General features: G+C 36.7%; 1 protein-coding gene across 5 annotated transcripts; it reads left to right on the top strand.

Annotated features, from left to right (window-relative positions):
• Positions 1-1,733: 1,733 nt before the first annotated feature.
• LOC115023402 (protein S100-P-like) lies at positions 1,734-12,504 on the top strand. Of its 5 annotated transcripts, XM_029454357.1 has the most exons (6): positions 5,631-5,774; positions 6,212-6,550; positions 6,818-6,937; positions 8,193-8,293; positions 9,092-11,690; positions 12,266-12,504. In XM_029454357.1, exons 5-6 carry the CDS (start codon positions 11,553-11,555, stop codon positions 12,404-12,406), a joined length of 279 nt encoding a protein of 92 aa, XP_029310217.1. In that variant the 5' UTR covers positions 5,631-5,774; positions 6,212-6,550; positions 6,818-6,937; positions 8,193-8,293; positions 9,092-11,552; the 3' UTR covers positions 12,407-12,504. The 5 variants fall into 5 exon arrangements, with proteins under 5 accessions (XP_029310214.1, XP_029310213.1, XP_029310216.1 ...); XM_029454354.1 differs by lacking the exons at positions 5,631-5,774; positions 12,266-12,504 and adding an exon at positions 1,734-1,854 and having other exon boundaries at positions 9,092-9,671; XM_029454353.1 differs by lacking the exons at positions 5,631-5,774; positions 6,212-6,550; positions 12,266-12,504 and adding exons at positions 1,739-1,854; positions 3,443-3,784 and having other exon boundaries at positions 9,092-9,671.
• The last annotated feature ends 689 nt before the right edge of the window (positions 12,505-13,193 follow it).

Genomic DNA, 13,193 nt, shown 5'->3' on the forward strand with positions numbered 1-13,193 from the left:
GATATACTCTGGGAACTGAATTCTCAGTAACATCAATTGTGCAAGGGGCCAGTCAATGCTTCCTGTGAGTCACTGGTAACTAGGGCTACTGTAAAATACGTGCAAACAAGTAGCACTATATCATACACAGATTTACCAGAATATCTTTTTGTGTAAAAAGACTAAATACCGACATATTAAAACAATAATCAAAAAGTATATTTTCTCTACCAAATCCTTGAAATAAGAATGAGAATAATGCTTCAAAATACAATACTCTATATCCTCTTTAGAGTATTTTTTTTCTCAGCACAGAGCCAATACAGTATGTGAAAGACAATTTAACAGCTTTAGTCTGACTTTGAAAGAGCACAGAGGAAAGCAGTTGGAGGAAGTTGGGAAAATGTATTTACAACAAAGCGATTAAAACTAGTAACTAAACATCTAATCAAAGTTGCAGAGAGATAAGTTAAAAGTAGATCAACTTGGCTCTGAAGACATTAATGAATTATGTAACTCATAAACTGTACATGTAATCATAGTGAGTTTACAGTACAGTACAGTTTATCAGTGAATGGACTTTGTACACTATACATGGGCCAAGTTATAATTATAATGGGAGTAGATGGGCCTCTGTAGTTTTAAAGAGTATTACATAACTAATAATACCTCATATTCATGTAATCATAATGAAGTTATGTACAGTTATGTGCAGCAGAGATAATTTTGAAATATCCGTGTTGGTACTGTATACATTGGCTGGGCTAGAATAAAAATGGCTGTAATTTGGGATTGTTGTTAAAACAGAACAACAAGAAAAGTCAGCCATCTATAAATAATTTCACATGTCATATTATGTTAATAATATCTAATTAATATACAAATTCATGCAAACGTTGTAAAAGTGGAGGAAAGTAAAATGATGCACATATGTCTGGTATATGTAGCATACATGAATTTTACGTGACCAGAGAGCAAATAATAATAACAATAAGTATGCAAGTCATTACTGCTACACAGAAATCACACTAGATAGAGCCAGTTGCAGGTCATTTAGCAGACTCTCTTATCCAGAGTGACTTACAGTGAACTAAGTACAAGGACAAGTCTCAGGGTTAAGCACCTTGCTCAGGGGTACAATGGGGACAACTCTCAATCTGAACTCTCAACCTTCTAATGCTTTGTTCAGAAGGCATACAACCAGTTAAGTTTATATGTGAATTAGAAGCTGCGTTAGTTTATCTGTTTACTGCATTTCACAAACACAAGACTTCAGGGCTGCAGAAGATATGTCAGTTACAGGCTTGAAGACTAAACATTGTGGGGTTTGTGGTTGAGGGTCTTCCTGTGTTTCTCTATCATTTTAATGACAGCCCAAAGCAGGTCACATGTCCACTTGTGTTTTACCCAAGTTCAAAAATAAATTGTATGAAAATTTGAGCATCAATTTAACCCGTTTTGTCAAATATGCTTCCTTCTGCATTGCATTATTTGGCTTCTGCATCTAATCTGCAGTGGAAACAGGTATAGTTTTGTTTTTTCATACATTTATATATTTCAAATAAAAGGATCAGAAGAAAATATTTCCTCCAGCTTCACAGAACGGACAGGACTAAATTGTAAATACAGTATTTACCTAATACTGCTGTCTTCAACTCCTCTGGAGGGGAAGGAGCAGAGCTTGTGGTTTTATATATGTATCTTCAAAGAGCTTTAAAAACTATGTACGGTACTGTATAGCTTTGGGTGTATGTGTTAGATGTGAGGAACTCTAAAGAGACGGGTGTCAGTTGTCAGTGATGTATCGGTGTGAAAGGATGAAGCTCCTACTGTGCAGTCTGTTACTCGCCTCTCTCCACACCCGCTCTTCTTGGAGTAAGTAATAATGCACCTATTCTGCAATGATCTCGATATTCATCATTTTATTACAGTATTGTATACTTAGTTATTTCAGAGGGAATGATTACAATTGAGCAAAACTATTTTATGGGAAATTAACTGTAATGTAATGAAAAAATGATATTGGAGTAACTGTGTGGAGGTGCGGGGCAACATATATATACAACTAAGTTAAGTCAAAAGAACTGAAAGATTTAGATTGATTTATATTTGATAATGTGTAAAGGATAACGTTCAAGATTGCAGTAATGATTATAGAAGAAAATATCATTTCAAAACTTTATATCATAGTGCGTTCATATAATTATAATATATATATATATATATATATAGAGAGAGAGAGCTATATATTTATTTATATGTTTTAAAATGATATTCAGTTACAGTTACTGAGACATAATATGTACTTAAATTAGAGTTTCTAACAAAATATTGAAAAACTTTTAAGAAAAGTGTGACAGTGTTTACCACTGTTTTGACTGACATTTGTTAGGAAAGTAATCAAATTTAATAAGTTGTATTACTTTGAAGTAATTAAAAGCACACATGGGGTTCGCATAAGGAATGTAACTTGGCGAATTTCTCTTGAGTATAGTGAAGAAGATGGAGAATTTTAAAAAATAGGAGTAAGTTAGAGACTTCTGTGAAGGTTTTGTAAAATCTACGCTTTAGATAGTCCCAATGCACGGGACTGCAACCCGCGGCTCAGGAGCCACACCTCTCTGTAGTGGCTCCCTGTAGCTTTGACAAAAAAAAACATGAAACTAAATATTTATTTTCATTACGTTTGTGAGGCTGTTGTGAATTGTTTAAAAGTCAAAGAAATGAACACCACCACCATGTGGATGAAAACACACTTAAACGGACATAAGCTGCAGCTATATGTTTTTGTTTTGTTTTCAAAGTTGGATACTTTTTTTATTCATTTCATTTTTATATTGTATTTTTTATTGTGTGTATTTTTATATTATATTCATTTAATACCATTATGACAGACAGCAATTTATGACATTTAAGACTTAACATTAAGTTCAGGGTTTTTCACACTCTGCAGAAAATATAGAGGAAAATAGAAGAAAGGATGATGCCAAATATGGTTTGTGTGTGTGTGTGTGTGTGTGTGTGTGTGTGTGTGTGTGTGTGTGTGTGTGTGTGTGTGTGTGTGTATGTGTGTGTGTGTGTGTGTGTGTGTGTGTGGTCAGGACTGTGAAAAGATGAGTGTCAGTTGTCAGTGGTAAAGATGAAGCTTCTTCACATGACAGGATTTCCTAATTACTGTATGTATTGGTAATGTCAAGGATGAAATAAATAACACATAAATGTATGTATAATGTAATCTTGTTATTCATGGAAAATGATAAAAAATAAAGTGACGACTATTTCATTATTGTCAGTGTGACATTGCGACTTTGTTTGGTTGTTGACCTGCACAAAGATCTGATGAACTCTGTCTGTATCCTCCACTACGCGCTACATTTAGATTCTGGTCTAGCATTTAAAATGTGACAATATGAACGGTGTTGTGATGAACTACCAAATCATGTATCACTCCCTCTCTTCATAGGTGTTTCATCTGGTACAGTTGATGTTACCCAGACTCCTGATGTCTCCGTCATGGAGGGGGAGACAGTAAACATCTCCTGCTGCTGGCCAACGCACTTTGAAAGAGTTAGAGTTACCTGGAAGAAAAATCAAACACTGAAGACTGAACATTTTAATAACTCTCAAAGGTCTCAGCAAAAGGAAATATCTAACTGCTCACACTTGACCTTCACTAATGTCACAAGAGGGGATTCAGGGAGATACATCTGCTGCGTAACAATGGAGATACCATTTTTAAATAAAGGTAAAGGAGATGGGACTTTCATCACAGTCAGAGACAACACAACGGACCACACAACAGAAGGTAGGTGACACAACACCAGTAGTGTGATTAATATCTTGGTTTGCCAAATATGGGCTAATAATGTTGTGTATTCAGAATGGGATATAGTCTGTTAAGAAAACAGATGCTTTAAATCCGCTTAGACCTTAGATCGGTCGAATCTTGCTTGTTCTATATATATCTATATATATAGATATGTATAAACTACTAATGCAGTTTTTCTCATCGTGCAACTTTTTCTAAATCCTTTTTAACTCGTATACATATCTCATTTCCTCTAAAAGAAAACAAAAATGGGGATTAAGGAGACTCCCAACAAAACACAACAGACAGCACCGCAGAACGCAGGTCACTGCTCCCCCCAAAAAGTTTGGAGACTAATCATGTTACATACGTGTAGAAATTTCAGGTTCTCACAGGGAGGAAGTGTTCATTTACGTCCTGAGGTGCCTGCCCATCCTTACCCTCGTCATCACCTTCTTTTACGTCAACAACTTCAGGACTAAAGCTCAGCCACACACATCAGGTACAATAACTTTCCCTCCATTGTGATGAAATTGTGTCTAGATCAGGCATTAGAAACATATACTATGTTACAGTACATTATGAGTAATCTATCAGTGCATCTGTGTTTCAGCTGCTCCTGGAAATAAACTCACCTCAGCCCGAAGAATAGAAGAAAAGCAGGAAGAAGAGGAACAAGCTCAGATGGAAATATGAGTGAAAATAAGAAAGGATGCTTACATCGTCTCGATGTGTCACCTTTTATGAGCAGCTGATGTTTCTGATAAAATAATTGCCGTTTAGCTAACATTGTATAAATCTGCACTTTGAGATTTGTCTCAATGATTTCATTTTGATGTGTTTGCCATGTAGACAAGTCTGCTGATGTGTTTCCTTTGATTACATCTGTGTTCTTAAATGCATGTCATTAAAAACAATGTTAAAACTGTTACAGGACAATAATCCTTTTCATCCTATTTAAAAAATCTACAGGATTTATTATAAAAATGTACTTCAGTAACGTGAAGGGACAATTTATGATTTGGTCTTAAGATGGACCCACTGAAGGGTCTGTAAAAAAAGAAGTGTGGATTTGAGTACAGACTTGATTTTTGAACACATTTGTTCACATCAGAATAAAATCGTGCTAATTTCTCTTTAGTTTAGTGAAGACGATGGAGAATTTTAAACTGTAGGAGTAAGCCCTTCTGTGGAAGATTTCAATAGTTTACATTTTGGGGAATCCTAGTGGTCGTTATAAAAATAAAAAAACACTATGACAGACAACAATTCATGCAATGTATAAGCTCCCACTACCTGGATCTGACCCCTGGACACAGATGAATGGTACAACCCATTTATGTAAAAACAGGTAAACTGCAACAATCTCCAGCACGATTGTCTCTATATTTTATAAACAAAAATGGTGATTAACTTACTACTAAGAAACTAAAATGTATCGGGTAAACTTAGGACTATGTTGAGGGTTAGAAATGGGGTTAGGCCATTATTTCTGTCACCTGATGGTTGAAACACAGGTTTAGGCAAAGACAACATTGCCATTATTGTAATTTGGATGAAAAGTCCGTAATAGAAATATTGATATTTCACTGCTTCTCTCCTCAACATCTATTTTGTTGCTGGCCCATTTTAGTATTTCTGAGTTAATGTCAAATGAACTGCATTGTGAGAATGGAGAAGATTATCTTACATAGAACCTGAAGCTAGGAAGGAACAGAAGCTGTGCTTTTCCAAACTGTGGGAAATAAAGAAGAACACAGAAGAAAAGATCATGACCAGTGTGTTTTCTGTGTGTGTGTGTGTGTGTGTGTGTGTGTGTGTGTGTGTGTGTGTGTGTGTGTGTGTGTGTGTGTGTGTGTGTGGTGGGAAGTACTTGAGCGGTTGTGAGGAGATGAGTGTCAGTTATCAGTGGTGAATCAGAGTGTCAACATGAAGCTTCTTCTCAGCAGTCTGCTACTCGCCTCACTCTGCGCCCTCTCATCTTGGAGTAAGTAAAAAACACAATTGGACCTTTAATTTCACATATTCAATTTGTGCTCAAAATTATGACAGGATTTCTTAATTACTGTATGTATTGGTAATGTCAAGGATTAAATAAATAACACATAAATGTATGTAGAATGTAATCTTGTTATTCATGATATGAGTTCTCTGAGTGGATGCTCACATTAGCCTGTCCAATATCTTGTGATTTAAACCAACATGTTGCAATGGTTTAAATATTTCAAACTGATAAATGTGTCACGAGACCACATGGCATTGCGACTTTATTTGGTTGTTGACTTGCACAAAGATCTGATGAACTCTGTCTGTATCCTCCACTACGCGCTACATTTAGATTCTGGTCTAGCTTTTTAAAAATGTGACAATATGAACGGTGTTGTGATGAACTACCAAATCATGTATCACTCCCTCTCTTCATAGGTGTTTCATCTGGTACACTTGATGTTACCCAGACTCCTGATGTCTCCGTCATGGAGGGGGAGACAGTAAACATCTCCTGCTGCTGGCCAACGCACTTTGAAAGAGTTAGAGTTACCTGGCAGAAAAATCAAACACTGAAGACTGAACTTTTTACCTCTCAAAGGTCTCAGCAAAAGGAAATATCTAACTGCTCACACTTGACCTTCACTAATGTCACAAGAGGGGATTCAGGGAGATACATCTGCTGCGTGACAATGGAGATACCATTTTTAAATACAGGTAAAGGAGATGGGACTTTCATCACAGTCAGAGACAACACAACGGACCACACAACAGAAGGTAGGTGACACAACACCAGAGCGTCGCATTAAGGGTTTGACTAATATCTTGGTTTGCCAAGTGTGGAATTATAATGTTGTGTATTCAGAATGGGATACGGTCTGCTCGGAGGCTTTATATCACCTTGTAAACCTTAGATCAGTCAAATCTTGCTTAGAAACTACTAATTCAAAAATAAAAATAGAAACCTGTTTTCTTGTTTGAAAAAACATAATTTGATCATGTTATTTTCATCGGAATATTTGTATTTTCTTTTTTCCCCACAAGGTGAACATCCAGAATCTTCCAGCAGTCATCTGCAGTTCACCGTGATAATCCCTCTGGCTGTGGTGGCCCTCTTACTCCTCATCACTCTTGTGGGTTTCTGCTGTCTGCGAAGGAGACATGGTAAAGAAAAATGTGTCATTACCGTATTATTCAAGCACCAGAAACTCAAATGATGCATTGTCACAGATTAAATGCTTGATTTATCTAAATTACAAGACATATTTATAACATATTTTCTCACTTACCTTTAATGGTAATTCAGCTACGTAGACAGTTTTTGCTCAATTTGACTTTGACAAAAATAAAATGGTAAATAGAATTTTGCTTGTGGTGCACAGAGCTCGAGAAATGACATTCCTTTTCAAATCAAATCAAATAAATGTAATTAATATGATGTATTTCTTTTTGAAGACACAATTAATGCAAGATGAAATCATAAGCAACAGTGGGTTTTAAGCAATTTTAAGATCAAGCAATACATAATAGCAAATCTATAGTTCTGAAGACCTTAAGGGAGCAGAAACTATATCACTGTATATACTGTAAGCAAACAGTTGCTTATTACAATGAGTAATCATCATAGAAAGGCTCTGTACACAGTGCTTGCTGCTGGGCTGGGAAAGGCAGGAGGGAGGGAGGAGATGGCATCAACCGGGTGCATCAATCTCCCGACCTGATATTTTGAATCAATTCATATTTCAATACAGCAGGATGTTGTTACTGCAGAAAAAATGGCACATTCTCTCTAGGAGGACAAACAGCGGGTTCTCAATCCCCCATTGAGGTCTGTGAATCTGTGAACATGCCAGGAACAAATTCATATTCATGTTCATAACTTTTAGGGATGCCTTTATACAGTTTAACACAAAATATGACACGGTATCATTTTAGTGACAAATGTATGGGACCGAGAATTGAACCCTATGGTACACCAAGGACAATGTCTGCTGAGAATGATGAGGAATTGCTTGTTGAAATGTGATTAGCTCTTAAGGATGTATATGATTTAAGCCAAATTAATGGTGCTGTGAGTCAGAATAGAGTTTCAGGAGAAATGATAGGAATACCTTCCGGAACATCAAGGCCCCCATTACTGTGACTAGGGAAAGGTTGGCAGGCCTGTAGAAAACGAACGGTAGGATGGAATACTAGTAGTAGTAGTTGCCTTGTGGTTGTAGTGATAGCAGTAATGTATTAAGGTGTGCTGCTTCTATGTATTTTCTTTACAGCCTGGATTTAATGTTGTGCAATTATCTTATTAATCGTGTCTGTGTGTGTGCGTGTGTGTGTGTGTGTGTGTGTGTGTGTGTGTGTGTGTGTGTGTGTGTGTGTGTGTGTGTGTGTGTGTGTGTGTGTGTGCGGCCCGTGAGTTTAGCACAAGCAGCCCGGGTGATCTACGAGGTTCCCCACATTGACTCTGAGGAGGTAGAAATGGACAAACACAGCACCAGCTCCTCCAGAGGTTCATCTCAGTGGGTGAGTCTAAATGCAAGTCTACGAAGACACTTCTGCACAATTGTTATGTGTGGAGTCACAGCAGCAAACTGAAAAAAAACAGAAGAAAAAACCAACAGGCGTTTATTCCTTTTTGTTCAGTGTGGTGGGTGAGGTGTTAAATAGTGTGAGACTAAAGGAAACCATCCTTTTGATGTGATCCTGTTATGTACTCTGTAGACTTTAGTGGAGAGAATACACCGACATACGTCTTGGCCATTCTTGTCATCTTTGTTTGAATGGGTAGATTGCCGTTTTAGTTGAAATTGTATAATTTCAAAGAATTCTGCCTCTGCCTTATATTGTTCAAACAGTCTTTAATCAAATCAAATCAAAAAACTTTATTGTTTTTTTGAGCTATAAAATGTACAATTCAAATGAAATTTCGTTTGTACTGGCTTACTATAAAAGTGACTGAATAAGTGGTCATTAATATTTAAAAGTTTCGTGATGCAGAAATATAAAATGTGTACTTAAAATATAAATGTACCTAGTAAAAGTTTCCAACGTCTTTCCAGAATTGCTTCGAATGAGGAGTTTATATAAATTGCGTGAGCGGAAGTGTGACACAGTGAGTGGTGAATGGTGTGAAATATGCATGTGCAGACCTACTTTGTAAAGGCACACAGACGAGAAAGCTACATCAAATTACAGATCCACTGTTGGTAACTGTTGCTTTTTTATCAGCAAAGGTCTTTTGTCACATGTAGATATACTGCTATATTGCACTGATACAGTATAATGTAATTATAATTGTTTTTATGCATCTGTCTCTTTCAGTGTCAGGTACCAGTATATGAATCCTTCGATTACTTTGAACGTGTCGAGAACAAAGAAAGTGGATGAGGACCTGCTGGCTACATGTATATTATGTATATTACTTACCTTTACCTGAATTGTGTACATGTTTTTAGATGAGTGTAAATATTTTTTCTATAAACTCAATCTTATCCATCTTTGTGAGCTAAGTTTATTTCAATGTTGACAAGGTGTTTATAGACAGGTTTACTTGTATCGTTGTTACTTTGGTTTTCACTTTGATCGTACTACAAGCTAGTCAATGGTCCACATTAGTGGTATTCGTTCTGGAGCGAAGATGCAGGTTTCACAATGACTTCAGATCACAAGCAGGACGCTGAGTGGAAACTGTGGTGTGACTGGGTCGCTGCATAATAGGTCAATGACAGGAAGTGGAAACAGCTCCTGCGACAGTCAAAGTAGCTCCTCCCTTTGAAACCTCAGTTTTTGGCCGGGCAGATGGTAGACATCTGAGGGCTCACAAAATACCTTTTAACAAACTGAGGTCACAAAAGGGCGGAATATATAAAATATGAAATTTAATAAAAACCTTTTAACGTCATATCTTTCTTCTGCTATCTTTGAGTGTGACTTGTAGGTCTATGCTAAATTGTTAGCATGTATACTGGATAGTAGTTTAACCTATGGGACACTGGTGAGTCATAATGTGAAAGGAATGATTAATAAGTTAATAAATACTAGGCTGATGGGCACCCATAGATTGCCATGAAGTGTGTTGATACAGATACACTTAACACAATGAGTCATACACTTTCAGACTGATTAAAAAAAGAGCGCTAAAGGCTGCCGAAAGACACTCCTTCACTCATGGGAACAAAACTAAACCTACACTACCTCCTGCATATCAATGATATAACCCGTAAAAGGTGTTAACCAGCACACGATGCGACTTCCTCACAGTTTCATTGTTTTGTTTTTTCATTTATATATAAGATAGAGTAATACTGTACATCGCTTTTGCTATGAGGCACATACATTGAATCTTCAAAATAAAAAGATATGACTGAAGTGTTCATGTTAAGTGACATTACTTATATTATTTAACCACGTTTGGAAAGCATTTTTGCGTAACTTTGCTTTAATGTTCGTATAACATTTCCTTCAAATTCATATGTCACTGAGTCCAACTTCTTAAATGCATCCTGCAGTTATATATTGGAGATGTGGTTCTTTTTATACTGTTTCTTTCTCATTGTGTTTTTTACAAAATCTATTGCAGAGCAGTGTTGCAACTGAGTCGTTTGCTGTGTGACTAGAGAAATGCTTCTATATAGTATATATTCTGTGACAGAGCACAGTTTCCAGGAAATCAGGCCAGAAAACAGAAACATGCGAGCAAAAAAGTTCTCTCGTGAAATTTTAAAGCAGTTTCCTCTTGTGGTTCATGTCCGTCCTTGAGCAACAGTATAGACGACCACCAACCACAGGGGATGCAGTGACACTGGGCCGAGACACCAAAGGTGAACAGAACATCACCATGACATTTTCCTAGTAGGCTACTTACATAAAGACAATTACAAGTTTTCTGAAATGTTATGTTTATTTTTTGTTTTTTGTGCTTTTCATGCCTTTATGATAGAGAGATGTGTAGCTCGTGAAAGGGGGAGAGAGAGAAGGGGAACAACATACAGCAAATGGCCACGGGTTGGACTTGAACCACAGGATGCTGTGGCAAGGACTCAGCCTTAATATATAGGTCGCCTGTGCTACCGAGTGAGCTACCGGGACGCCCTGAAATTTTATGTTTAACTAAACCAGTGAAGCGTTATCTTATTAAATATGTGCTAATTTGCATACATTTCTAGAACAGAAATGAGACAATTGGATAAAGCCAGGTTCAAAATTCTTGTTTAATTTTTTTTGACATATTAGAGTAAAATGGGTTTCCAGAGGAAATGTTGGGTTTCTCTTTGTATCACTCCATAAATCGGAATTAACTTAACATGTAATGTAAAATTCCACACATTTTGCAAGACATTACAGGTGAATAGGGTAAGATTTTTAACTAATAGATAAAACATTCACAGATGCATTACTCACTGACTAGTATCTTGCCTTAAATGTGTTTACAGCACAGGGTTTAAAACGTTGCGCAGTAAAATAATTCTTTGTCTCGAATCACAAAATCTATTGTGATTTATTTAACCAAAGGACCTCGCCTTAAATCAACAAGCAAAAGACAAAAGCTCAATATGGTCTGTGAGGTAATATGTACACTGGGCGTAGGGCTGAGGTTGTGTTGATAGAGTTGGGACAACCGCCTATGTCAAACATGTAACCCGGTATCCTCAGATCTTTCTAAAGGTATAAAAAGAGTTCCCGTCCTCCTCTTCCATTCCCATCACATCTACTGCTCTGTCGATCAGTGTTGGTCTTCCATTTTCCTCTTTTATCCACATTAACCACCTCTTAAGCAGCAACCATGACCCAGCTCGAGACAGCCATGGCCATCCTGATGAAGACCTTTGACACATATGCTGCTGGCGAGGGCAAAAAGGACACCCTAACCAATGCTGAGGCCAAGAGTCTACTGGAGAAGGAGTTGCCTGCACTGCTCAAGGTACCGTACAGGCTCATACTTTCAATATTTAATATTCAATAAACTTAGTATATGCTGCGTAGCACAAGCTCAGTGCTTAGTTACAAAAGAATCCACCAATACTGAAAATGTATTGACTTGTGGTGCCTCAGGATTTCCCTGATTTAATAGAATTCAAATTTGTCTTTTTACGTCAAATTTTTATTTACAAATCTTGGCCTAGAAATGTTTGCGACTACCATTATTGACGGTTACTTTGTAGCTGTACATACAAATTTGAAAAACAAAGCCATGACAGATTTTTTATCTCCAGCCACAACTTTAAAAATTATGACATTTAGCATTTTGTTTTTACTTTAGACAAGTTTAAAGAGTCCCCCCCATCATTGTGTCATGCCTCAACATTAACTTATTCTCTTATTTACTTAGTATATCCTTGAACTTGAATAGTACACTCTTGAAAGTCTATTAAATATGGCTGGAAAAAAAGACTTATAAAAAGAAAATATAGTTATTTTTCTCGGCCTTTCTCACTTGCATGTTGGTATGATGTATTATTTTAACAATATTATTTGTTGTTTTGTTGCTCTGTGCAGGTGGCAAAGAACCAAGCGGAGGTGGACAAACTGCTGAAAGGTCTGGATTTTAACGGAGACTCTGAGGTCGACTTCACTGAATTTGTGGTGCTGGTATCTGCTCTCACCTGCGCCTGCCACAATCGTGGTGGCAAGAAGTAAGCACCCTGGGGTGGGGCCAAACAGCTGCAACTACGCCATAAAATCCCTGTAGTGACTGTTTCCTGTAATGACTAAATAAAATGATTTATTTACCTGTTTATGGTTTGTGTACATGTGTTGTATGATGAACATGAAATGTAATAAGAAGATACTTTAAGGTCATAGAGAAATAAGCACATAGACCAATATATAATATAGTATGGTAATAAAACGATGATATAAATAAGAAAAATGCCAAATTGTGCTTTAGTTTTAATTCCTTAAAACTTTTAGAGACTTTCTCATAGATTTTTGTGACAAAATGATTGATATACATGCAACACGGAAACACAAAAACATGATTTTTAAAGAGGTGCATGATGAACAGCAGCAGGGCAATACTGAGACAAATAAAAAGTTAACAATATAGCAGAACTTTGCAATATAGAAGAATAGAAATATCAGCAAATGTGCAATAGATAACTGAAAAGCTATAAAAAAGATACAAACATAACTAACTAGACTGTAATTTGCTTTTGAATGCTACAGTGGAAGCGAAAACATTTATATGTATGTATGGTGTAAGAAATGAATGGTGAAATGTCATGTGAGAGATGGTGTACAATAGGAAATGTAGCAGGTGATCAAACAGCCTGTTGTGTTAGAACAGGACTCCCTAAACTTCCTGTCTCACTAGAACAAGGAAACACATGTGCTGTGTCTCTTTAGAGGTGAAAATCAAGACTTTGTATGTGTTTATTAATTGATAGAATTGATTATAATTGAGTTTGATGACTCTCATCTCAAG

Source organism: Cottoperca gobio, chromosome 18, assembly GCF_900634415.1.
Source record: "Cottoperca gobio chromosome 18, fCotGob3.1, whole genome shotgun sequence".
Taxonomy (NCBI): domain Eukaryota; kingdom Metazoa; phylum Chordata; class Actinopteri; order Perciformes; family Bovichtidae; genus Cottoperca; species Cottoperca gobio.